The following is a 27,443-nucleotide window of genomic DNA, read 5'->3' as shown; positions in this document are numbered from 1 at the left end:
GTGAAAAGTTTACAGACGGACGGACAGACGACGGACAAAATGTGATCAGAAAAGCTCACTTGAGCCTTCGGCTCAGGTGAGCTAAAAACAACAATATGGCATGAAGAATACATGTAAATTATAACCTTCTGTACCTGGAATTTTACATTTTTTAAGAATGGATATCAAAAGCATTTTTGGAAGAACTGGAGAAATAATGTGAAGGCAGGATAACAACACAGTGAATGATACAAGTATCTTCCAGTGATTCAGCACTGGCTCTGATGGAGTGCAGTATTGTATTTATGGATGGAATGTGTTCTCAGGAATTCTTGGTGGTGTAAAGGATAAAAAGTTAAAAAAAATTCTCTTTGACTTACATGATGTTAACTAAGAACAGAGGAAGATGAAAATATGTGATGTAATTGTTTATAAGGATTTGAAAATTGAGAATTGTCCAGTTTGCTTTCATAGTATATTTGTGTACCAATTTGTTTTGGAAAAAAAAATTAAAAATGACAAAAAGCAGTATATTGCAAGAATTTCATGGATGTTTCTATTTTTTAATTTGTAACAATGATAAAACTGAATTGAATAAGTAGTCTGCTTGTGTACCAAGTTTAATCAGAATCCTATTATACATGTAAATGAAATAGGTGTAGCATTTTAAATTAAGTTCACAAACAGGTGAACAAGCCGACATTGGACCCCTCTCCAATTCATAAATTATTCTGGTCTCTCTCAGTAGATCTAAAACTACCTTACCCAAAACTGATATTTCTTATTGTAGGTTAGCCTTCCACTGTCAAATAAGAAAGATTCTGTCTTTCCAGGAACAGTTGTAAAGGAAGTAACGTTCTTTTCTGCAGATTTCCAGTATATCTACAAACAAAATCATACATATACAGAGTGTCTTTGTTACTACATGTATTAAATATCAAATATCATACATGCACACTTCATGTATATATAACAGCATTTCAAATCAAGCTACACACGAATTTGGAAATGAAGCTTTAAGGTTATAAAAATTAATAAGAAAGTTTCTTAGGAACTGTCTTATCAGGTCAAACACTGTCACATTGATCAACTTTATTAACATATCAAAAAGGGAAATCACACAATTCTAATTTTTTTCGAGGATGAACAAAATTGAGTTATGCCCCTTTCATATATAGCTAATAGAGATATCCTTTTATGTGTTTTATATATTGCTTTTTGTAAAAGATACATTCTTATTAATCTTTTTTCATTGTTTGGAAAAATGACATTATTAATAATTTTGATATTATAATTATTATGCTTATCATAAGAGTACAGAACAGGTACATGTAAGAATCAGTTGATATCATTTTCTTGTCCATAGAGAATAAAAAACATGCTTTAAAAAGAAACTAGAACTGTCCAAACGGGACAAAATACCCCCCGCTGGGTTTTTCAGAAGTAAGTTTTTCCATAATAAAGGTATGTATCACACATGAATTATGAATTTTTCTTCCAGTGACCTTAGAGTTCCCCAAATGACCTTGGGTCAAGGTCATGACACACCCTTGGGTCATGGGCAATCTTTGTGTGAAATGAGAACTTACCAAGTTTATCCATAAGAAAGATATGGACCGGACACGAATTATGAAATTTTTCTTCCAGTGACCTTGAACTTCCCCAAATGACCTTGGGTCAAGCTCATGACAAACCCATGGGTCATGGGCAATCTTTGTGTGGAATGAGAACCTACAAAGTTTATCCATAAGAAAGATATGGACCGGACACAAATTATGTATTTCACTTCCAGTGTCCTTGAACTTCTCCAAATGACCTTGGGTCAAGGTCATGACACACCTTAAGGTCATGGGCAATCTTTGTGTGAAATGAGAACCTACCAAATTTGTCCATAAGAAAGACATGGACTGGACACAAATTAAGAATTTTTTCTTCCAGTGACCTTGAAGTTCCCCAAATGACCTTGGGTCAAAGTCATGACACACCCTTAGGTCATGGGCAATCTTTGTGTGAAATGAGAACCTACCAATTTTATCCATAAGAAAGATATGGACTGGACATGAATTATGAAATTTTACTTCCAGTGACCTTGAAGTTCCCCAAATGACCTTGGGTCAAGGTCATGACACACCCTTGGGTCATGGGTAATCTTTGCATGAAATGAGAACCTACCAAGTTTATCCATAAAAAAGATGTGGACCGGACACGAATTATGAAATTTTTCTTCCAGTGACCTTGAAGTTCCCCAAATGACCTTGGGTCAAGGTCATGACACCCTTGGGTCATGGGCAATCTTTGTGTGAAATGAGAACTTACCAAGTTTATCCATAAGAAAGATATGGACCGGACATGAATTATGAAATTTTTCTTCCAGTGACCTTGAAGTTCCCCAAATGACCTTGGGTCAAGGTCATGACACACCCTTAGGTCATGGGCAATCTTTGTGTGGAGTAGTAGATTCTAATGTCCCTCCGTAAGAAAGATATGGACTGGACATGTTTGCTCTGACAGACGGACAGCTAGACAGACAGACAGACGGACAGACAGACAAGGTGATTCCTATATACCCCCCCCCCCAAACTTCGTTTGCGGGGGGTATAAAAAAAAGACCAAAATTTTGCAGTGAATTATGGAATTTTTGGCCTTTAAAACTACATGTACTGGTAAGGATAAACTTTATGGCTTCATTTCTAATTTTTTTTTAAATCAAAATGTCATGTCCCATTTTGTCATAATCTACAATGGGCAACTAGATGTGCAATATTTTCTAAATACCATACAAATGGGTCTTAAATGCTGATATATGTATAATATTAAAGTAAAGAGTTTAAAAAATTCTTTAAGAAATAAATTCAGTTGGTATACAAATGTCAATCAAATCTGAAAAGCTCTTCATACTTCACAGGATTTGATCATGTGATTAACCAACTTCATTTCCCAGTGATGTTAATAAACATTTCTGTAAAATTTCCTCTATAGTCTTCTGCAATGTGAGCTTTTATCTTGGGTTTTAACAATCAGCTGGAGCTTACTTTGTAACTCCTTATCTCCCCTGGGCGCGATCCAGGTGGGGCTGTCCATGTTAACTGGACCGTCATATTATTTGAGGCATAATTCACACTGAAAGCCCCTGGTACTTTAGGTACTACAATTGAAAAAAATAGGTAAATTCCTTCATAAACATGCCAAGTCATTCTTGAAGATAAATAAAATGCAGAATTAATTTTGACTTATATCTTACTGTATAACAATAAAAAACATGCCCTGACTTACCTTCCTGCAAGGTTGTCACAGTAATGGGCTCTACAGGGAAATGAGTCCGGTTGTCAGGCGTGATGACATACACTGTGATCACATATGGGGTCAAAGATCGCACATTTTTAATGGTGTAATTATGTCTGCTAAGGTTTTCTGTAATATTTTGCCAAGTCTTCTCATTCTCCTTTTCTCTGTAAAAATTTTATGTACTTGTTTACCTAAACACTCTGCATAGGAAATCAATCAAAACAAGCATATGAATGTTACATATATACTGTGTACAGGGAAATTTTCAACCAAATTTTATTTTCGCCCCTTATGATAAATGTTATTATAAAGTGTTATGATTATCGTTAATTAATAAGGCTACATATCCTTTCAATAGAGGGGGAAAGTATAAAAGGGTGGACAATATATACTTACACGATGTTTTTGTTTTTCTGTTTGACTTATGGATTATATTTTACTTTTAACCCTATTACTTACAAGTAAGAGACTTTATATCTAGATCTTCTGATTGGCTAGATTTTCAGGCGGTTGCCAGGTGACAAGAATGTTACCCTCTGTGTCAGGAATGGCCTCCAAGTGTGTCACATTTACTAAAATAAAAAACAACAGTTCATAATTCACCTCACAGCATCTTCTGTTAACTGAATCAAAATATGCATGACAACTTGACTTTTTATATTAACAACCAATTTATTTTTACAAATTCAAGTATCTTTATGCAACAGGAAAAAAAAAACAAATTCTTTTATCATCTATCTCACATGAAGAGATAACAATTTTATAGGAAATATTAGAAAGATTTTTTAGATTAAATAAAAACTGAGTTGATACTGTACTTCTTTGTCTACAGAGTGTAACAATCAGGTTGTTGTAGAGATAACAGGGGTTTGTCCAATCACACACTCTCAACCAGAGTCCACAAGTCTCCACTCCCTGGGAGTTACACACGTAGTAGTTCTGACGGAATTTCTCGTAATTCTCATCTCTAAGCTGAGAACAGAGTTCTGGAGCTGAAACAGACACAGAGAATAGTGTATGTCTATATACAAGGCAGGGTTTCTTCTTCATTTGAAAGATGATGAAATTTTCATGTTGAAAAGAGAGGAATGCTACTTTGTGAAATATATACATGTATCCAAATCTTAAAGGTTCGGATGGCTTTATATCAGAGTTTTTTAAGGTATTTTGGAAGTCCATTGGTATTTTTGTAGTAAGGTCCATTAATTATGCCTATGAGAATAAGACTTTAAGTACTACTCAAAGACATGGTATAATAACCTGTATACCAAAAGGTGATAAACCGAGACAATATTTAAAAAACTGGAGACCTATTTCGCTTCTTAATACTGTTTATAAAATTGCATCAGGCTCAATTGTTAATAGAATGAAAAAATATCTTGGTAAAATTATTCATCAAGATCAAACTGGTTTCATACAAGGATTCAGTATCCGAAGCAAGCCTGGTAGTATGCAAGAAATATTTCTGAAAATATAAGACTAGTCTTACATATGATATGCAATTTACAGAAGAAAAAATATACCAGGACTTTTGCTCCTGGTGGACTTTGAAAAAACTTTTGACTCCTTGTCTTGGTCTTTTATATAGAAATCCCTTAAATTTTTTTAATTTTAGCAATTCTATTAGAAAATGGGTTGATATTTTTTTACACAAATATTACAGCTTCCATTAATCAAGGAGGAAATTTGTCGAAATCTTTTAACCTACACAGAGGCTGCCGTCAAGGAGACCATTTGTCTCCATATCTATTTCTCATTTGAGCAGAAATCCTTGCAATCAGCATCAGAAACAATAAGGGTATAAAGGGGATTCCGTTTATAAATACTGAAAAAAAGTTAAGTATGTTGGCAGATGATACTTCTTTAGTATAAGATGGAAGTGAAAGATTACTTCAAACAAGTCTCACTACTCTTAAAAGATTTGCGAATATGTCCGGCTTGCATATGAATAACAGTAAAACTCAGGTAGTCTGGATTGGGTGAGCTAAAAAAGATAAATGATAAATGATAGCAATGATATGCTAAGTACAGATCATATGTTAGAGTGGGGAAAAGTAACTTTTAAATTATTAGGCATTGACTTTGACACAGATCTAAAAAATGTATTTATGCTTAATTATGCATCAAAAATAAGTAACATAAAAAATCAATACAACACTGGAACAAGAGAAATTTAACTCCTCTTGTTCGTCTTTTAATACGGTTCTAAAAACTCTTTTATTGCCAACATTAAATCATGTTTTTGCATAAAGTCCCTCTGAAATTCAAATGAAAGAATTTGAAAATCTATTTTATACATATGTAATGGGAAGTAATATTTCATTCAAGACTAAAAAGAAAAATTTGTGTAATGAATTATAAAGCAGGGGGCCTCAAGATGATATACTAAGAGAGTTCATTATGTCCTTAAAACTAGTTTGGATGAAAAAATGGTTACTGCAGGACAATGGATTATATTCTACTTTTAACACCATTACTTACAAGTTAGATTCCTTTTTAGATATTGACATTAAAAAAACTGCATGTTGTGGGCAAGAGTATGTTGTCAAAAAAATGAATAAATTAAAAAATAATTTTTGGAAGGACGTGTTACAGGCATGGCTAAGCTTTTGTGAAAAATCATTACAAAATGACAATTTGAAACTTACTTCTTTATGAACCATTATTCCATAACAAAAAATTAACCATTAATAAAAAGCCATTCTTCTATAAAAGATGGTTTTCTCATAACATTTTATGTATTAATGACAACTCAATGAAGATGGGACATTTTTGAGTTTGAATGACCTACATATCAAATATGTCATAAAAACACATTTTCCTGAATATAGTGGCATTAAGGCATCAATATTAGAATGGCTGAGAAAGATAAACAGAGATCAAAATAACTTATCAAAAATAGCTTACCCATATATCCCAGATAATATTTATTCGCTCCTGAATGCCAAAAAATCACATGATTTATATGAAATACTAATTCGACAAAAAATTGAACCGTTGGGTAAAATCTCTTGGAATCGAATATTTGATTTGAGCAATGGTGAATGCTAGATAATTTATTTACTTCCATTCAAAATTACAAAAAACACCAAACTTCAGTGGTTTCAATTTAGGAATGCACTTTAAAATATATACAAATTCCTTCCTGCACAAAATTAATAAAACTGATAATAAAACATGTACCTTCTTTAAAATAGAAACTGAAACAACATAACATTTTTGTGGTAATGTGAAATTATGTTGAGTCTCTTTTAGTATTTTCAAACTATGTTTCAATAAAATTAACACTACTATAACTTTTTTCAAAAAAAGAATTTTTATTAGGCTCTGTGAATAAAACTGATAAGCTTAAAAATATTATTGCCTTAAATATTAACATTATATCTATCTGTACAAATGTACAAACAGAAACATCTCCTTAGATGGGTATGATCATGCAATTTACAGAAGAAGAAAATATACCAGGACTTTTGCTCCTGGTGGACTTTGAAAAAGCTTTTGACTCTTGTCTTGATCTTTTATACAGAAATCCCTCATCCTTTAGCAATTCTATTAAGAAATGTATGAATTTTTAAAAAATATATATCTTATAAAAATAATGAAAAAGAATCTTTTGATGAAAGCTGGAGGCCATTGACTGACTTATTCTCTTAACCATCTCTCTCGCTTTCTCTGTCCTTCTCTCTCTGTTTCTGTCCTTTTCTCTGTTTCTGTCCTTCTCTCTCTCTCTGCCTCTGCAGTTAAATCTCTCTCAGATTCTTCTCTCTCCCTCTCTTTGAAAGATCTCTCCAAACAAGTCTCTCTCTCTCTCTCTCTCAATGTTTTCCAAATTGTCAAAAAAATTACAAAAAGCAATAAATTATTAAAAAAAAAAAAAAAAAATCTTAAAGGACATAAAGTAATAGTTTGTATACTTGTCTACCTTTAAGTTAAGTAGACGTCATGTCACATCCCATCTCATCTGATTTATCCAGGCAGTCAGAGAAGCCATCACACACCTTAGACTGGGGCACACAGCCAGCATTGTACAAACACTTAAAGTCAGTGACAGGACAATGCTCTTTAGCTGAAAGATTATTAGTGGAATTATCCCAAGTGTTATACTGAATATCAAATGGTGTATAATACAGTAAAATACACTAATATTGAAGGGACACTTATAATGACCCTTAGAAGAAAAATTTGTTTGATGAATTTAAAGCAGTGACTTTAAAATATATTGTAAACTTGTTGTATCATTGTTTAGCTGACAATGGGCGGATTATCTGATCAAAACGACATGCAAAAAATTAATTTTGGGGGAAAAATATAAGCTTTGTGTGGGTTTGATTTCGTTATTTAAAAATGTTTAGTCATGATGCAAATGAAATTTTGCAATTCGTGGTGGTCATAAATTTGTGGGTCTCTCCACAGCTCAAAAACGATAAAAACTAACCCCCACAAAAATTAGTTTCACTGTACCCACAGAATGCATAATGACATCTGAATGACAACCTAATGTTAAGTTGTATTTTCTTTAAAAAGGCTACCTTTACATTCACTGGCATCTTCATCCTCCCCGTTCTCACAGTCAGTAGCATTGTCACACACCCAGGTCTTTGGGATACAAATGGGGTAAATAGAGTGACCTCTGTAGCAGTAAAACTGGTTCTCACACAGCCAGGGGCACTAGTTGTTTTGAAATGGAGTAGTTGATATTCCTACACAGAAAACACGTGTCATTACTATACATATTGACTTTTATTTCAAGTAAAACCCCCTTTCTTGGGGGTACTTTTCGTATGTTATGAAATTCAGCTTATTGTTGACAATAACAAATAAAGAGACAAAAGGATGTTGGCCATGGCAAACAGAGTTCCTCGCAGTCACTTTAATTACTGAAAATTTAATGTAAAAAAAGATTCTTTTTCATGGCCTATTTCTGATTTAAATGTACTTTACATTGGGGTCTAAAAAATTAAAAGATTTGAATACATAGGTACATCTACACTTTATTGTTTACCACATCCAAATGTTCAAATGTTTACTCAATTACATGTGATGCACATGTATATTTTATGTTTAGCCACTAGTGTTGCATTTGGTTATAACTGATCAAGAAATGTGAAAATGGATAATTTTAATCCAGATTAAAGAGCTCATTATAACAGGAGCATATAATTAAATAGATAAACTTACGAGGGCAGAATATTTTCATCTGATCCATCCAAATCCAATATTCCGTCACACCTCTGACTGTAATCGTAACATCCACGCCTGTCTGTACATGTCGTCACAATGAAATAAGGTAGTAGTTGTAGGCTGGGGCTGTAAGGAGTAAACAATGGTCACTTATAAAAAACTGACCTACAGACAAAAAATACTGGTGATACTGTTCACAAAACTTAAACATAGGTAATCAATCATTACAAAATGACAACGAAACTGTTTCTTTAAGTAAGGCAAAGTCACACAAAAAATTAACCAAATTAAAAGCCATTCTTCCAAAAATGAAAATATTTTTAAAAGCAATTTATGATTAATGACATACTTTGAAATAGACATTATAAAAAATTTAAACTACTTCTTCTTATGAAAATGTAATGAAAATCACATCTGAAAATAATTTGGAGTTTTCATCTCTTGATGCAGCATTTGTGAAAGTTTGGATTATACAATGTTATATAATCCTAATAGTTTTTGGTAATAGACCTGCAACCATCACTTTTATATGAAATCTATTATCTGAAAAATGTATGTCCAATCTCAGCATCCGAAGCAATTCCACTTAGTGTGCATCCTTAGATGTATCATTCCATTCAAATTTGCTCAAAAACACCAAACTCATGGTTTATTTAAATGAAACATGCATTAAAACTAACATTTTCACTCATCCACAAAATTAATAGGTCTGATTCTGCTTCCGAAGCAAGCCTGAAACATCTCCTTAGGTGTTGATATCCTCTATTAAGACAATGTATGATTAAAAAATATATATCCTTGGAAAATAACCTGACCAAAGAACTTTTGACTGAAAGCTGGAGGCCATTGACTGATGTATTCTCTTAACCATCTCTCTCTCTCTTCTCTGTCCTTCTGTCTCTGGTAGTGTGCATCCTCTCTCTGCCTCTGCAGTTCTTTCTCTCTCTCTCTCTCTCTCTCTCATTCATAGGGCTCTAAAGTTTCTTTTTGTGAAAAGTTTTTAAACCTGCACCAAAAACATTAAAAAAAAAAAAAATCTTAAAGGACAAATGTACTCAGATTGTGTATCTTGAAGCAAGTGGTGGTATGCATCCTTAGATGTATCATCCATGCAAGTTTGATCAACATAGGGAAGCCATCACACACCTTTGAAATGAAACACAGCCATCACTGTACAAACACTTAAAGTCACTGACAGGACAATGCTCTTTCAGCTGAAAGATGATTAGTGGAATTATGCAGTGTTATACTGAATATCAAATGGTGTATAATACAGTAAAATACACTAACAGTGAAGACACTTATAATGACGCTTAAAGTGACTTTAAAATATATTTAAACCTGTTCATGTCGAGCTGACAATGTAGCGCAGATTAGCATCAAAAGCAAGCCCGGTAATTTTTCATCCTTTGGGGTATCATCCATGCAAGTGTGGTTTGAACATAGGGCTTAAAATGTTTACTTGATGCAAATGAAATTTTGCAATTCGTGGTGGTCATAAATTTGTTCCCTCATACTCGGAAAACATATGAAAATTAACCCCCACAAAATGACATGTGAATGACAACACAATGTTAAGTTGTATTTTCTTTGCAAGTTTAGCCTACCTTATACATTCACTGGAAATGAAACCTCCCCGTTCTCACAGTCAGTAGCATTGTCACAAACCCAGGTTGTAGGTCAGATTCACATCCGGTAAATAGAGTGACCTCTGTAGCAGTAAAACTGGTTCTCACTACAGCCAGGGGCACTAGTTGTAGGAAATGGAGTAGGAGATGATGTTCCTACACAGAAAACATGTGCTATTACTATACATATTGATTTTTATTTCAAGTAAAATTCCCCCTTATTCTTGAGGGTACTTTTCAATGTTATGAAATTCATTACAGGACAATAACAAATAAAGAGTTACAAAAGGAGGTTGGTCATGGCAAACAGAGCTCACTCGAAGTCACTTTCTTACTGAAAATTGAATATAAAACAGATCCTTTTTCATGGCCTAATTCTGATTTGAATGTACTTTACATTGGGGTCTAAAATTTAAAAGATTTGAATACACAGGTACATCTACACTTTATTGTTTACCAGATCCAAATGTTCAAATGTTTACTCAATTACATGTGATGCACATGTATATTAATTAATGTTTACCCACTAGTGTTCGATTTGGTTATAACTGATCTAGAAATGTGAAAATGAATAATTTTAATCCAGATTAAGGAGCTCATTAAAACAGGAGCATATAATTACACAGATAAACTTACGACACAGTATATTTCATTGCTGATCCATCCAGCAGTCCTCTATTCCGTCACACCTTGTCTGTAATCGTAACACACACGCCTGTCTGTACAGTGTCGCTCACAGAAATAAGTAGTAGTTGTAGGGGCTTGGGCTGTAAGGAGTAAACAATAGTCACTTATAAGATACTGACCTACAGACAGACATACTGGTGATACTGTTCACAAAACTTATAAAACACTGGGCTACAATTATCAGAGTAAAACAAATAACATTAAGTGTCACTGAGCTTGCACTTCTGGTAGCTACAAAGAAAGACACTAATCTTTTACATGGGTTAACCATCTGCTATGCAGTGATGTGTAAAATGAGAGTATAATGTACCCATATCTGCATATTGATTTATATAAACATTGTTCATGGAAAAGCAAGATTTCACCTAAATCTTTGTTATTCTTATAACAGTGTTACCTTTGCAATTTTTTTTTTATCTGTATAAATTATAAAGTATATATTAGGTATCTTATTAAAAAATGTTGATAATTTCCGAGTACACAATAAGCAGACCGATTCCTATTACTTTTCTTACAAATGATATGCTTCTATGAAATCCAAACTTTAAATATACTACTGTATGTGTACATAATTTGGCAAATTCAAAATTTAGCACAATCAATGGATATGGAGTTGTTGACGTAATCATGAATTAGCACTACACATGTTCGTGCCTTATATTCTACATGTATTTATAAATGAATTCTTTAGTGGTATTCATGAATTAGCACAGCATTGTCTGCGCCAAAGCCTCTAAAATATGAAGCCCACTATTTTTAAGTACACATACAGTATATGGGTCTGTAAGTAGCCCAAACCTCTGTGGACATTAGGTTATAATATGGACAGTTTACAATTATAATAAATATAAGCCCTAAGCCCTTTGGACGTACACGTACATATACGAACACTACTATAATTGACATTGTGCATATTTCTCACCGGTGGTTATAGAAGGTGTAGTGGAGTCTGAAATTTAATCACTAGACATTGATCGATTTGAACAAATACAAAGATAAATTCAAGATGTATTTGAATACAAAGTTTATCTGTAAAATGTGTTGAATGTGGAAACAAGCTGTTGGGGAAAGAATCCTTGAAGTAAGATACTAGAAATCTACACAGGACGGCAACTATTGCTTATGTGTGTCATTACTTCATAACCAAACATAATCGTATACCTCTTTTCTGACAACTAACACATGAAGCTGTTATTAAATCTTCAAGTTAACTTCCAAGTATCACTGTGACTGCTCATTTAGTGAGGGACCTTTTCCAGAAAACACTTCATTTATTTTCATGATGGTATTCTTAAAGATTTATGAATATCATTTTAACTTTCTGATAGAATAATTTTTTTTCCTGAATCGCTTCTCTTTTGTTTCCAATTAACCCTTTACATGGCATATACGCATTTCTACGCATCTGACTTGAAAAATGAGAATAGTGTTAAAAAACATTTATAAACTCATTAATACTGCAAATATCAGAATAACCTTTGCAACGTTGGAAAGAGAAAATAATTACGATAAAATAATATACAGAGTTTTTTTAACTGGTTGTATCAGTTTTTTTTCTAGCTTGAGTTAAACTTTGCGCACTATTTGAGTACGATTTTGCCATTATCGAAATCAACACGTGGGTAACACGTTATAAGTAAAAATGCTAAATTCTGGTGATTACCTCCCAACCTAACCCCATCCCGTCCAACAACATACTTAAAAATTGGTTTGTAAAAAATGTACAACATACTCATAATTTTCACCACAACAATAAAATATTTTTTAATATATTTACGAAGCAAATTAAGTAGAATAATACTCATTCTTAAATAAATGCAAATTCTAGCATGATTATCGTGTATTTCGTTGCCATGGCAACTGATATGGTATCTGTATAATCATTTTCAGAAACTACACAATACCTGCTTTCAAGAATATATATACAATGGTATATACAAAAATTGCAAGAAGTCTAAAAAATGTATTGAAATTTTAATGTTAATTTGTCTTAAAATGCTTAAAATTTTTGCCATGGAAGGGGTTAAACAGATAAGGGTGCAATTTTTTAAACAAACTTCAGAAATGTCCCATTTCTTTTTGTCACAAGACACGTAAAGACTTTGTCACATGTAAAGGTAATTTCAATGCCATGTTACAAGATGACTTGGTAGTAAAACAAAATGAATGTGAATTGTCCGAATTACAAGACACACCCAGGTAGGCAGTAAAGAAAAGATTGCACATGAAAACTGCATACTCTTGGTGTTATTATGAGATGCACTGTACAATATTGCTACATTTACATCACATCAATTCTGACGATGCTCTTAATCAGAGAAACCAAGACTTACCACAGTTCATTACACACATCCGTCCTCACAGTCGTTGTCATGGTCACACCGCCATGGCACAGTGAAACTGTTCCCTCCCTTTTTACATTGGAAATTACCTACAGTACACTCCAAGTAAGCTTCAAAGAAAAGAATTTAGAAAGATTCAGCTAAAAAATTACTTTTGTACCATATCCTATCACTCCTGATTTGACCATTATATGAAAATACTAACTGTTCAAAACTGTCAAATTTTAGAAAATATATTTTTATATGTCGACCATTAAACGTAAAAGTTTTCTACATACGACAGTCGAATTCGTCTGATCCATCATGGCAGTCATCGTCACGGTCACAGACCAGAAGACATACATCGACCATTATCACAGGTAAAGTGCGATGTGAACAGAGAACTGAAATAATTTGTTTACAGTAATTAAAATTTGATATGGGACAAAAATAGTGCATATGATTTATAATATATTAATTCTATAAAAATAGAAAATTGGAAGCTATAACCATAAATTGATCAAATAAGTCACCATTGTATTTACAGTTTATTTCATCACTGTTGTCATGGCAATCATCGTCATGGTCACACGTCCAGTTAACAGGGGGATTCACACCTGTCTCATTGAACTGGGGGCGGGGCACGTAAACTGTGTGCAGGCTCTTACCATGGCTACAGGTCGGGTACGCTACAAAAAACAATATTTAAGTCACACATAAACTTGATCAGTACTTACCTTGTCACAAGACACAACTATTGTCACATGTAAACGGTAATTTCAATGCCATGTTACAAGATGGGTTGGTAGTAAAACAAAATGAATGTGAATTGTCAAGATTTATCAAGAAGATTTATAGGCATAAGAATGTACTTCGTAAAACGCATACTCTTGCGTATATGAGATGCTTGTACAATATTGCCCCATTTACATCACATCAATGCTGTTATCGCTACTCCTCCGAGAAACCAAGATTACCACACCTTTATTAATGTCTCGCTACTTGTCCTCACAGTCATTGTCATGGTCACACCGCCAGCGCTCGAGGATTTTGCCCTCCCTTTTTACATTTTAAATTACCTGAAGTTTTTAAAACTCCAAGTAAGCTTCACCAAGAAAAGAATTCAATAGACCTTTGTCAACATTTATGCTAAATACATGCACCGATTCCAAAAATGAGAAATTAATATCTTTTTATATCTCTATCACTCCTGATTTTCAACATATACTGAAAGTCTTTGCAACATTAAATGCCCTCAAAACTTTTAGAAGATTATCATTCTATGTCCCCCATTAAACGTTTAAAAGTTTTCTACATACGAAGCAGTGCTTGTTATTGGTACTGATCCATCAACCGCAGTCATCGTCACGGTTACAGAGTCAGGTACTTGACGAGGACCTTCATCACCATTCATTGGTAAAGTGCGAGTGTGAACAGTTAGACACTGAAATAATTTGTTTTACAGTAATTAGCAGAACAAGTTAGATATCAACTGCATAAGATTACTTAACCTACTTAAATACTGTAAAGGTTGAATTTATAAAAATCATTTTTTATATCTCTTTTGCCTCAACAATAACAACAAATAATACAAATCTTTCTAAGATTTTATTTAACCATAAATTGATCAAAAAGTTACCTTGTGCGACCTTGTTATCGAGGGCTTCAGACTGTAGACCGTTAACACTTCATTGATATCTTACTTTAGGCCACAGTATAAGTGCAAAAGGATGTTCCCTTTATATGAGGATTGGAGGCGGTAACTTCTTTGTACTTACTATTAAACCTTATAACTAGAAAACAGGTACGGTAAACTGCATTGGACACCTTCACACCTTGTCTATTTTCTGGGGGTCAAGGTCATTCCAGCTTTTTGCAATTTTCATTTTTTCATGGCTAAGACAATTTTGGTTTCTACAACAAAACACTTATATTTAAGTAAATACAAATTAAAATTCAAAGAAGGTGGAAAAGTTACCTTGTTCTGTGAGACACATAAGTCTACTATTGTTGTTGTTTTTTTTAAATAAGTCATTGTTATTTCTGGAACAGTTATTTTCCAAAAGGTTAAGTAGTAAAAGAAATATTAGTATATCTTACAGCTTTGAGATGTGCTTGAGTAGACCTTTAGGTCCCTCACACGATTACTTTTGCTGATTATTATTGGGTTAAATCCCAACCCATTGTTTTTGTTTGTGGTCAGCACAGCTTTCTTTGTCCAATCAGCCCAGTATATATTATTCTAAATATAAGAAAAGGTATTGTTATAATATAGTGACTAATCAAAGAATAAATATGATAATATGAAATATCTTTAAGTTAATGTAAAAAAAAAAAAAGGATATATTTTCAACATCATTAACATTAATCAATATAATATGCAGTCTTTTATTTCAAGCCTGAAACCACAGATAGCCTACCTTGAAGACTCCAATGCTATATGGGTGTGGCGTGTAGTAATATCCAGACTTCACTGTGTGTGGATTTCTCCCGTCAGAATCTGCATAGTAAACACCGTGCCTGTAGGCGTCGGTCCAGAATATCTTGTCTGAGCGGTAGTCAATGGTTATACCATTTGGCCAGTGGACATTCGGACGGGTGACAATGGTTTGGTTGTGCGTACCGTCCATCCAAGCTCGGACAATTCTGGGGTTTGTAGCTGACCAGTCAGTCCAGTACATGTATCTAAAAATTAAACGACATTTGAAAAAAGTGCACATGATGACATACAGTGTAACTACATTGCATGGAAGAAACTGAAGGAGACATTCAGTAAACTTGAAATCAACAAAAACTAAAAGCAAAAACAAATCTGTAATTCAAGACTTTCTGTTCAACAGAGAATATTTTTGTTTTTCCACATTACAAGAAAAAAGTTTTCTTAAACTGTCTAAATTTTTAAAAACAGCATTAGAATTTATTTTAATTTTTAATTTTCAGATACATCGTAAGATAATAGTATTGTTTAGTACCCAAATCTTGGATCCAGAACCATTGCCCTGGGTCTGTCTAGGTAGGTCGAGTTAAACAGCTCCTTCCTGTACCTGCCGTCCTCTCGAGCCACCTCTATTTTACGTTTCGCCGAATCAATCCAGTACAGATTCTTACTAGTCCAATCAAATGCCAATGCCTCCACATTCCCAAGGTTCTTACTGATGACCGGCATAGCTGTCGCTGTGTTCGTTGTGTTTTCTCCAAAACAAACTTTCTGTGTAACATACAATTTATTTCAGTTTATCAGGCATAATCATTAATTCTTTTAATAATATCACTGATATATGTATATAGAGACCAATAGATTATAAATAAATGTATTTTAAACAACCAATACAATTACATATACGTGTATAAATATAAGATTTTACAGACAAAAGGACAAATACATGTTTGTTTTACCTGTATTTCTTCAGTAAGACTGACAAACATGCAGTTGCTATGGAGATCAAACTCAGCTGCGAGGACATTGTTGATGCCGGTGGCCATGTAAATAACTTCCTGTCTGTTATCCCCCAGCATAACTCGAGACACGCTACGACTCGATACATAAATCAGAAATTCAGGCACCTCTATTAAAAAAAAAGATAATTCCTTGTTATAATTTATTGCACCAAAACTCCAATATATGCCATATATGTATATCAACTGAATGCATACATTTTGATCAAGGGATGCTTAAGTTTTTTATATGATCAAAAATTGATGGTTGATTATGGACACAAATTTTGACATTTGTGTTATCTGAGATAAATATGATTTATATTTTATAAGGATTGTTTTACCACCTGTCACTGCATGGACAGTATTATTGTTTGTTAGTTGTTGAGTAGCGAAATTGTTTGTTACATGAGCCAGTCATATTGGTAGTCTCACCTGCTACAGGACAGGAATACATGAGGGGGTCGTATCTGTAATCCTCTCCGTACTGACACGTGTCCCCAGGGATCTTCTGGTAGCCCCGGGAGTAGGGATAAAATGTCCCTGGGGGACAGTTCTTGGGAGGTTTATGTATGTTAATGTCTGGATCATTGTCCTCTATACACTTCTGGTTGAAATTAAACAAGCTTTCTTCCAAGTGGAAACCAAAGGCACTGTAAAAACAAAATAAACACTTGTCTGACATTTAAAAACCCCTAGTGATGAAACATCTAAAGAAAAAAATGAAAACAGAATTAACTACCAGTAAATAATTTTTTTTCCTTAGTTCTGTGTAAAAAGTTTTAGTCCTTGATGAATCTATGATAATTTTCTGGGTTGAAATATTTGCATACCATTCATAATCTTCTCTGGAACAGGAACAGTTTTTCTCTACAATAGTTCTATCGTAGTCCCTTCCATTGTAGCAGTAAGCATGGGCTATACGCCGTTCAATGACTAACTTCTTTCCGAGGATACAACCAGCAAATGGTGGGTTATCGGTAAAAGACCACATCTTGTAGTCATCCTTCTTACAAGTGTATCCTAGAAAAGTAAAATTCATGTCATATCTGGTCTGTAAAATACTAGTACAGTCTATAGAACTCATATTTCAATGTGTAAAGATTCATGTATTATAAAGTAATTTTCAAAAGGTTTTACAATAATAAAATTCCACATGATTATTCTGATAGAATTTATACTTACTGAAGACCTTCCCCATATCAACTTGAATAATGAGCCATTTGTGGAACCCTAGGTGAGATCCAAAAATAGAGAAGATAGCAGTAGCCTCCCCTGGTTCTGTCAGTACACCATAGACTCGGATTGTCTCATTGTGGAACGTGTAGGTGTTCCAGGTCTCTCCCTCATCATAGGAATATCTACAAGTGAGGAATATTTATAAAATACAAAAAATATCTACCAGGAATATCTTAAATAAACAATCCTGGGAATAACTGCAAAACAAGGAATATTTTTATTATATTTAGATTTATTAATACTCTTTCACTGTTGCTTTTTAACCTTGATCTCTAACTTACAGTAATTCTCTGGTGTTCTGGAACTGAGGAACAGCTACAAGTAATCCACCATGATCCCCCATAGCATAGAAGTAATTCCCTTTCAGTGCCTATAGAAATTTCAACTAGTTCGTAATCAAAACTCATCATATAAAACAAGAGGCCCATGGGCCTTATAGGTCACCTGAACATTATGCAACAACTTTCCAGTGATTGAATTTGATTCATGTTTTCAGCCAGATGCTATGGCATTCACAATTTTGAAAGAGGCACCATTGATCATCATAACAATACACTTAGCAGTTGCTTAGTTTGTTTACTTAATACCCATACGCAGGGTAAGGGAACACAAAATGCATTACAACTAATCAGTAATATTCAGCAATAATCAGTAGTGCCCCTACCATACATGAACCCCTGATCCTTAGGCCTTGATATTTGATTAATACCAAGGAGCAGATTTCAAACCATTCATTCATTTTCAGTATATAAGTACAACCCCCCCCCCTCTATGGTACCCCTGACCCTGGGGCCTTGAAATTCACAATTGTGGAAGATATGGGCCCTTGTCCATCATAACTATATTGGTAGTTCATCTGCTTAATACCCTGGAGCAGAGAAGAAAATTTTCAAAGATTTAATGTATTTTCACTATATAATCAATAGAGCCCCGCCCTAACAGCAGAACCCCTGACCCTGGGGCTATAAAATTCACAATTATGGAAGAGGCATTATTGCTCATCATAACTATATACTTAGTTAGTTTATTTATTTCCTAGGAGCAGAGGAGAAGATTTTCAAAGAATTCATGTATTTTCACTATATAATCAATACGGTCCCACCCTAACACCAGAACCCCTGACCCTGGGGCCATAAAATTCATTATTTTGGTAGAAGCACTCTTGCTCATCATAACTATGCACTTAGTTAGTTTATTTATTTCCTAGGAGCAGAGGAGAAGATTTTCAAAGAATTCAGGTATTTTCACTATATAATCAATAGAGCCCTGCCCTAACACCAGAACCCCTGTCCCTGGGGCCATAAAATTCATAATTTTGGTATAGGCAATCTTGCTCATCATAACTATGCACTTAGTTAGTTTATTTAATACCCAGGAGCAGAAAAGATGATTTTCAAAGAATTCATGTATTTTCACTATAAAATCAATAGAGCCCTGCCCTAACAGCAGAACCCCTGACCCTGGGGCTATAAAATTCACAATTTTGGTAGAGGCACTCTTGCTCATCATAACTATGCACTTAGTAAGTTTATTTAATACCTAGGAGCAGAGAAGAAGATTTTCAAAGAATTCAGGTATTTTCACTATATAATCAATAGAGCCCCGCCCTCACACCAGAACCCCTGACCCTGGGGCCATAAAATTCACAATTTTGGTAGAAGCACTCTTGCTCATCATAACTATGTACTTAGTTAGTTTATTTAATACCCAGGAGCAGAGAAGAAGATTTTCAAAGAATTCATGTATTTTCACTATATAATCAATAGAGCCCTGCCCTAACACCTGAACCCCTGACCCTGGGGCCATAAAATTCACAATTTTGGTAGAGGCACTCTTGCTCATCTTAACTATGTACTTAGTTGGTTTATTAATACCCAGGATCAGAGAAGAAGATTTTCAAGAATTCATGTATTTTCACTATTTAATCAATAGAGCCCTGCCCTAACACCTGAACCCCTGACCCTGAGGCCATAAAATTCACAATTTTGGTAGAGGCACTCTTGCTCAGCTTAACTATGTGCTTAGTTGGTTTATTTAATACCCAGGAGCAGAGAAGAAGATTTTCAAAGAAATAATGCATTTTCACTACCTACTTATTTAGCCTCGCCCTAGCACTAGAACCCCTGAACCCAGGGCCATGAATTTCACAATTTTGGTAGAGGACTCATTGCTGATTACAATCATGCAAACAGTTTGACTGCTTGATGTCTAGGAGTAAAGAAGAAGATTTTTAAAGATTGCACTAATTTTAGTGGTTTTGGCCCCACCCAACAGGCCCCAGGGGGGCAGGGATCATGAAATTCAAAATTTTTGTTCCCCCTTCACCCATAGATGCTTTATGCCAAATTTGGTTGAAATTGGTTCAGTGGTTGCAGAGAAGAAGCTGAAAATGTTCAAATGTTAACGCACGACGACAGACGAAAACAGAGAGCAATAGGTCACCTGAGTTTACTCAGGTGACCTAAAAATGTACAAAACAAACTACAGTTAATTTTTATTTTGTGTCAAGATTTTGAAGAAAGAGTTAATAGCTCATTAAATTTATTACTTGAGTATTGAAAACTTTGTTGGTTTCAATACACTTTTGTTTAATTTAGAGTGAATAAAATTTAATTGTGGAAAAATTTTAGAGCTTTAAAAACTTTTTATATATGTAGACTATCCCTATTATTGATGAAGCCCTTTTTTGACATGACTTACTGGTTTCCACTGATATCCTGCACTGGATGACACGTAAACATCAGGTTGGTTCTTTAACCTTGTCCCTATGACCCCTGTTGCCAGGACGATGCCAGGTGCTGATTCCCGGGATAAAATGGGAATATTCCTAGCCCCCGGATATAATCGACTGAACTCTTGTGTCACATGCAGTGAAGAACAATTATCCTTCTGAAATTGGTCATGTTTCCATCAGTTACAGTGTACTACAGGTAGTCAGAGAAAACCTCTCTCACGAACAAAGAATGTGTGAGTGAGCTGATGCAAGTTAAGTCTTACAAATAACTAATTTATGTTCAAAGCTTTCCAACCTTCAAACACTTGCAATAAAAAAGGTATTGTTACAATGTATCTTAAGTAAAATAACTTTTCCCTTTATGAGTATGAAAATCATTGAATGCTAACTATTATCATTTCTCCCTCTGTTTAACATTCAATCTAATTTTCTGACTGCAGACTTACACTGTATTTGGTACAGTTCTTTGTTTTATTGCCGTTGATGTCATACGGAGGCGGGTTGATGAGTGACCACTGTCCACCCTTGTCAAACGTTATCATGCTTCTCTGGTCATCTTTCTGGAAGCTGTCGTTCTTAGTCAGCTGATTAGCTATATACACACCCTTCATACCTTTGATCTTTGTTAAATCCACAAACGCTTCTTTGGCAAAATATCTGTAAAAATGTTTTGATCATTTTTTTATCATAAGAGCATTTCAAAAAACTACAAATGTTTAATTTTTTTATACATAAAAGCAACCAGTCATGGAAAAGTTATTTATAGGCTCATATAATATCTTTTCAATAATTGCATAAATTTTAAAACACATCAATCTAAAAAGTTATGACATGTCTCAATCTTCTATCAGGTACCTAACTTCAAAACTTTTTTTTTAAACTGGGCCAGATAATTATATACAGTATACATGGAAAATTTTGCCCCTGTTTTATTTTCGTCCCTTTTGCCCTTACCTTGGGTGGGCAAATTTTAAATTGGGCGAATTCAAAGAATACAGTAATACTGTATAAAGCAAACCATTTGGTACCCATTTAGAATGCCAGATTAAATATAACTACAGAATTTTATTTTGTAGTTTTTCTTGTGTATACTGACTTGAGCCAGCTGTTCCTGTGAGCCCCCTCCGGATTATAGTAGACAATGTTGTCCAGGGTCTTAGAGTACTTGGCCCCCGTGATGTCCGAGATGTAGAGGTGGGATTGACCAGTGGTCTCATTGTGAGTGACCACCAGAAACACCTGCTCTTCTGAGGCATCCGCGACATAGAAATCCTATAACAGAAATTCCTTAGACATGAATCTACATCATATCCAGAAATATAAATATATGTTTTTTAATTCAATCATCTATTCTGCATTTCAAACGTTATTATAAATGAAATTCTGAAATACTGTGGCATTCATGTCTTCCCATCATAACTTGAACATGTGAAATGTATGTAACTGGCTAATTTAAAAATTACACTAGGCCCAGTATTTTAATATTCATGTCAACATATATGTACAATGTACATAATTTTTATCCTCTACTTGTAAATTCCCTAAAATTCTCAAGTGTATAGAACACAAATTATACTTCTAAAATATTCTTTTCAATACCATGTAAACTAATCATTGTAGTTGGCTTTTTAAAAAAAATTTTTTGCAGAATTAATACCCAGTACATGAAACAGCCAATCAAACAACGATTAGACTTACATAATTAGGAAGTCTCTCAGAAAATTCTGCATTGGCAAAACGTCCTCTCTTGTACGATACCCAGAGCTGTTTTACTGGCTGGCGTGCCCCGAACAAACTCTGCAAAGAGCCAATACATGCATGTTAACTTTGAATTTATTTAGTATACAGTGTGAAAAAATACACGATCAAACAAGCTTATGTACACAAATGACCATGCATTTTAGAAAATTTCTGTCTTTTAATGCTTAATTCTGCTAACATTTTAACATGGACTATAGAAGAACTTTGTTCAATACACTGTGATGCTCTTAGACTAATTGTACATCAAAGAAACCTACTTTGGAAAACTGAATTTATAAGTAACCTGTGTTTTGGTGGCAAACATGTAGGGCCCCTCCATCTTGAAGTCCTTGCCCCCATACAGTAACACTTTAGGTCGCGTTCTGAACAAGTCATCACTGCTGAGGATAGACCCCCCACTGCCATCGATATAATGGTGCTCCCGCTCGACGTAAATAATGGAGTCATTGTCATAAGGGGCCTCTCCCCTGGAGTCAAAAGAAAAACATAAATAATGGAGTCATTGTCATATGGGGCCTCTCCCCTGGAGTCGAAGGAAAGACATACGGTGTACATGTTTTATGAATAAAATTTTACACATGCATGAATCTTCTTAGTTTTAATACTCTACAGATGTGTACCGTACATGCAGTGGTCTAGTTTAATCAACTTAAAAATGACATTATAACCTTTTCAAATCTAAAATCATTATGTTTAATACAAGGTCACTTTATTTAAATGAAAAACAACCAATTTTTTGAACATTTTCTTCTATCATAATTTGAGAAGGCCTGAAAATTATCCGAAATTATTTGCTTCACACAAACAATTCGTTTGTCTTTAAATAAATTAAAATGTGCATGAGTTATCATTGTTACAGTGACTAAAACTCACCACTCAAAATTCACAACCCCTTGTTGTACCATTCTCCATGTGTATCCAAAATTCTCGGACAAATAAAGCTGTAATATAAAGAATAATCAGGTCAATTTAAATATTTAAATATTGTCACAATTCAAGGAAACTGCATAGAATACCATTCCTTCTGCCAATCATTATTAAACATTTTCTCAAACACATAAACTCTATATTTGACTTTTTTTATGACACATTGGATTGGCTTATACATCGAGTATGGCTTTCTCTTAGTTAATGGTCTCTAATTTTCACTGTCCACATAGTAAACAGTGCCATCACTTTTTATTGAAATTTCAACCATTTAAATGTATATCGAACAATTAAATAAGAAAGTACATGTGGGAATTGACACAACTGTTATGATCAACACAGTGTGAATATTTTCTCTAACTGTTGTACCATTGATTTGAATTTTAATATGCTACACAAGCTCATTTAACTCTTTCAGTCATGTAGGTATAATTTTACTGGTATCATTTTGTCCTTTGACCCTTATTTACCTTTTTACTGGTATCATTTTGACCTTTGACCCTTATTTACCTTTTTACTGGTATCATTTTGACCTTTGATCCTTATTTACCTTTTTACTGGTATCATTTTGTCCTTTGACCCTTATTTACCTTTTTACTGGTACTATATTTGACCTTTGACGCTTATTTACCTTTTTACTGGTATCATTTTTGTCCATCCCCAGAACTAGGTTAGGATCGCTTGCGTGGAGCTTCAGATCTGTTGGTTTGAATGGCACACTGTGTGATGTGAAGGTTCGCCCGTAATTCAGGGTGGTGAAAATATAATTATGTACAATGTCTGTAAATATGTACTGAAAAAAAAGGATCAAACAATGATTAATATAGAAATACAAGCAGAATATAAACATGTATAATGCTCAAAATCTAGTTGTAACTGTGTAAGAAGAGTACATGTCTTTAAAAATTATTAATTTCACATACTACCATTTCTCTCACAATGCTTTCTAAATTGTACATATACAGTGGGGTGCAGTGTAATGAATAGATGTGCATTTCTCTGTGTTTATACCCACTTGGAAGGAAATATTTCTAGCATATCACTTTTCATAGGAAAGACAACATTTTGCCTTTCAAGGTGACTGGTCACAATATACGTTAAGATCATGCAGGTGTCTGTCACATCCTGCTTCATCTAAGTACACCATTAGCACAGGTAATATTATATTGGCGAAAAAAAAGGTTGTTGCTTTCATTTGAAAAGTAATAATATCTCACAAAAAAAAAAAATTGTTGACTTCATAAATTGAAGTAAAATGGCAAGTAGCCAATTTTTAGATTCAGTAACACTTCAAAAAATTCAAATCATCGGGTCTTTTTTTCTTATTAAGAAAAGCTATTTATAGCTGTTGTTTGTAGACACAACGGTTTAACAAGATCAAAGAATGTTGGATATTTTGTCGTTCAGATTATGTAAATTTAATTACAATGTATTTCAATATTTAAAATTATGCACTTTAACATGCACTTTTAAGGGGTGAAAGAGGGACATTTTCATTTTATATCCTCAATTTTATACAATTACTACCAGGGTATATGGTAAATAAGATTTCATGTCAAATCATAATTTGCATAGTCTAAAAGAGAAACAGTGTTTTACTATGCTGCAATGTGCAATATACCAACAAAGGAATTTATAACCCTTTCAAAAAAATCAATTCCAACTCCTCTTTTTCAATATATACTTGGAAATAATTATTAAATTTTTGATTAATGTTGAATGTACTCTGCTTTCTTACATGTGAATTATACACTCTGCTGTTATAATAATGATGGATGATTGGGGTCATTCCATGCGGTATCAGAATAGAATGCTTCATGTTCTGGAAGCTTTTCCCGTAGTCGTAAGACATGAATAAGTTACTGGTGGAACTGTTGGTGGGGTGACTACTGCGGGACAGGGCGATGATGACCTCTGACCCCGCCCCCGCCCAGTGGACAATCATCTGTGTATGACTGTCATTTAACTGCACCTGAAAAGACACAGAAAAACAATTAAGTCTATCTTGTCACTGGATGTAAAGTGTTATAAGGTTAGGTAGATAATAGAACAGATTAGAGAAGTTATGAGGGAAAGTTTATGGTAAAATCATGTACATCATTAAAGATAAGTATTCTCTGTTATTATCATTGATATGAGGGGAAAGAAGGTGGGGGGGGGGCTATGCTACTTTATCCCTCTCCCCCACTTAACCTCTTTTTTACGCTTGTCATGGAATTTTTGCTGAATGATTGAAAAAGAACTCTGTCAAATAATGTGAAATAAATAACAACAGTAAACAACAAATGCAATCAATGGTTATCACCAATAATAATTTGGTGCCTTTTTGATATACATGTGTAACCAACTAGGAGAGAATGCTACAGACCAGGTCTCCAACCCAGGCCCTCTGAAATCACTAGTCAATAGGCCTGAAACCTGCCTAGCGGTGAGTGACCACCACATTTCTCCCTCCTTAAATGGTCTTCACCCCCCAAAAGACACCTACAAGGGCTCTTCCCTGGCAGGTCTTTCTGCTTTCACTTGTTCAATTCCAAATCAAAGCAAGGCACTTAATGTAACCAGAAAGGAGAAACATATGATGGACCAGACCAGGAATCAAACCTAACATGCTGAATCATTAGTTAGATTTATTACTAACTGATCTACCTGGCCACTGGTGATCAATCCTGCCTGACAATCACACATGTTCTTACACTGTTTTCTTGTACTTTTGTAAAACATGCACCTATAATATAATGAACATGTCCATCTTACTGTTAGTTAAATTTTTAATGGTTTGCTTCATCTACATGTTCTTCTGAACTTACCTGGCAGTTACTAACATTAAATTTATTTTGATATTGTCAGGCACAGAAAAAAAGTTTTTGTTTACAGATCATATAGTCTGATGATGTTGAACATGTGTAAGATACAATTGCTGTTATCCAACATGTCCAATATTTCACCAAAACTATATCAATCTGCCCTGCAAAATACCAATACCACGTACAGTACAATTGCCTTTTTTATATTACATACAAAATTTTCACGCCCTAAGCTAGATCATTTGTTTGTTCAAGTTCCATTTATGTAAAGGTACACAAGGTACGTACAATGAAAATTTACAAGCATACAGATTAGCCCCTTTGTTTATGTAGATTACTAAACGTGACTATTTCATCCCTGACTCTTGCAAGAGAAACAGGTTAAGTTTGTAAACCACTGTTGGCAAATGCTGATTTCACAACTGTAATAAACACCAGTAACCAGGAAGTTCTGTGTGCAACAGACCTAAACTTGTCATTATATGCAGGACTTAAACCACAGAAGAAGCAATAAATATTCAAATCATGTTGTATTTTGAGGAAAGGGAGTACCTGCAAAAAAAACGTGCAGTGCAATTCTTCATCATACATCAAATTCAAAAGTTTTGCAAGCATGGCTATTTAGTACGACAATCGCATGATCACATTTATGAAGATTAATGCAGAACATCAAGAAAGTGCATTTGCCCCATAGAATAGAATATGATACCACTTACATCTGCAAATCAATAAACAGCTGATAAATTTATACAAAGATGCAGACTGCTATTTGTTAAGTTATCATTGATGATTTTGTCACCGACCCCTGTGTTTTTACTCATAACAATCTTTTTGACAATTATGCTTACAGAAACTGCACTAGGCGAATGACTTTTAGGTGACGCTGCATCCCTCTTAGATCGCAGTTTGAAATCTGCTGGGACACTCTTTGAAGCATCAAATCCATTTTCACTTCTGAAAAGTTCAGAATCAATCACAAATGTTCGGCTATCATATTTTGATTTTAACCGCTCTAAATCTAAATATGGCTTCCTTTTCTGTGTATCTTTACTGTCAATTTCCAGTGACAATTCAAAGTAAATCAACAACGTAAAAACAACAAGACACCGAGAGTGTCGCTTCCTTTCGGCTTCGGTCGCCATCTTTGTGTTTATTGCTATTATCTCCCTTGATTTTATGAAACAAAATAGTTCGAGTTTATAATACAACCAGGTTTGTGTAATATTGATGCAAAATCTGGTTTCCTTGAACTATAGTTATCATTTTATTATTATTATTTTTTTGGAGTTCAAGTTTATTAAGAGAAGTTTGAATAAATAGCACATCATGTTTTTTTTTCATATTCTTACGCCAAACTCACATGACAGTTGCATAATACCATGAATCATTTTCATAACACTCATTATGGGGCCAATATATTTTTTGACTTCAATTATTATTTAAATGTTCTAGTCCTATC

At 34.1% G+C, this 27,443-nt stretch overlaps 1 protein-coding gene across 1 annotated transcript in view; it reads right to left on the bottom strand.

Moving 5' to 3' along the window:
- Positions 1 to 27,126, bottom strand: part of LOC134232237 (sortilin-related receptor-like) — a 34,408-nt gene extending 7,282 nt beyond the window's left edge. Inside the window, 33 exon segments of the mRNA XM_062714189.1 lie at positions 745 to 861; positions 3,012 to 3,124; positions 3,253 to 3,428; positions 3,724 to 3,743; positions 3,745 to 3,836; positions 4,083 to 4,355; positions 7,202 to 7,330; positions 7,794 to 7,894; positions 8,443 to 8,571; positions 9,592 to 9,659; positions 10,092 to 10,229; positions 10,471 to 10,478; positions 10,763 to 10,840; positions 13,111 to 13,212; positions 13,381 to 13,485; positions 13,627 to 13,770; positions 15,182 to 15,323; positions 15,502 to 15,766; positions 16,054 to 16,289; positions 16,478 to 16,647; positions 16,952 to 17,169; positions 17,350 to 17,539; positions 17,702 to 17,877; positions 18,037 to 18,125; positions 20,456 to 20,644; positions 20,936 to 21,146; positions 21,586 to 21,761; positions 22,188 to 22,286; positions 22,534 to 22,717; positions 23,124 to 23,191; positions 23,809 to 23,970; positions 24,916 to 25,149; positions 26,833 to 27,126. Coding sequence (XP_062570173.1) covers positions 745 to 861; positions 3,012 to 3,124; positions 3,253 to 3,428; positions 3,724 to 3,743; positions 3,745 to 3,836; positions 4,083 to 4,355; positions 7,202 to 7,330; positions 7,794 to 7,894; positions 8,443 to 8,571; positions 9,592 to 9,659; positions 10,092 to 10,229; positions 10,471 to 10,478; positions 10,763 to 10,840; positions 13,111 to 13,212; positions 13,381 to 13,485; positions 13,627 to 13,770; positions 15,182 to 15,323; positions 15,502 to 15,766; positions 16,054 to 16,289; positions 16,478 to 16,647; positions 16,952 to 17,169; positions 17,350 to 17,539; positions 17,702 to 17,877; positions 18,037 to 18,125; positions 20,456 to 20,644; positions 20,936 to 21,146; positions 21,586 to 21,761; positions 22,188 to 22,286; positions 22,534 to 22,717; positions 23,124 to 23,191; positions 23,809 to 23,970; positions 24,916 to 25,149; positions 26,833 to 27,126 — 4,896 coding nt within the window.
- Positions 27,127 to 27,443: the final 317 nt, after the last annotated feature.

Source organism: Saccostrea cucullata, unplaced genomic scaffold, assembly GCF_032062105.1.
Source record: "Saccostrea cucullata isolate Sc308-1 unplaced genomic scaffold, CSIRO_AGI_Scuc_v1 ctg1143, whole genome shotgun sequence".
Taxonomy (NCBI): Eukaryota; Metazoa; Mollusca; class Bivalvia; order Ostreida; family Ostreidae; genus Saccostrea; species Saccostrea cuccullata.
The sequence above is the reverse complement of the archived record's forward strand: the minus strand, read 5'-3'. Positions and strand labels throughout refer to the sequence as shown.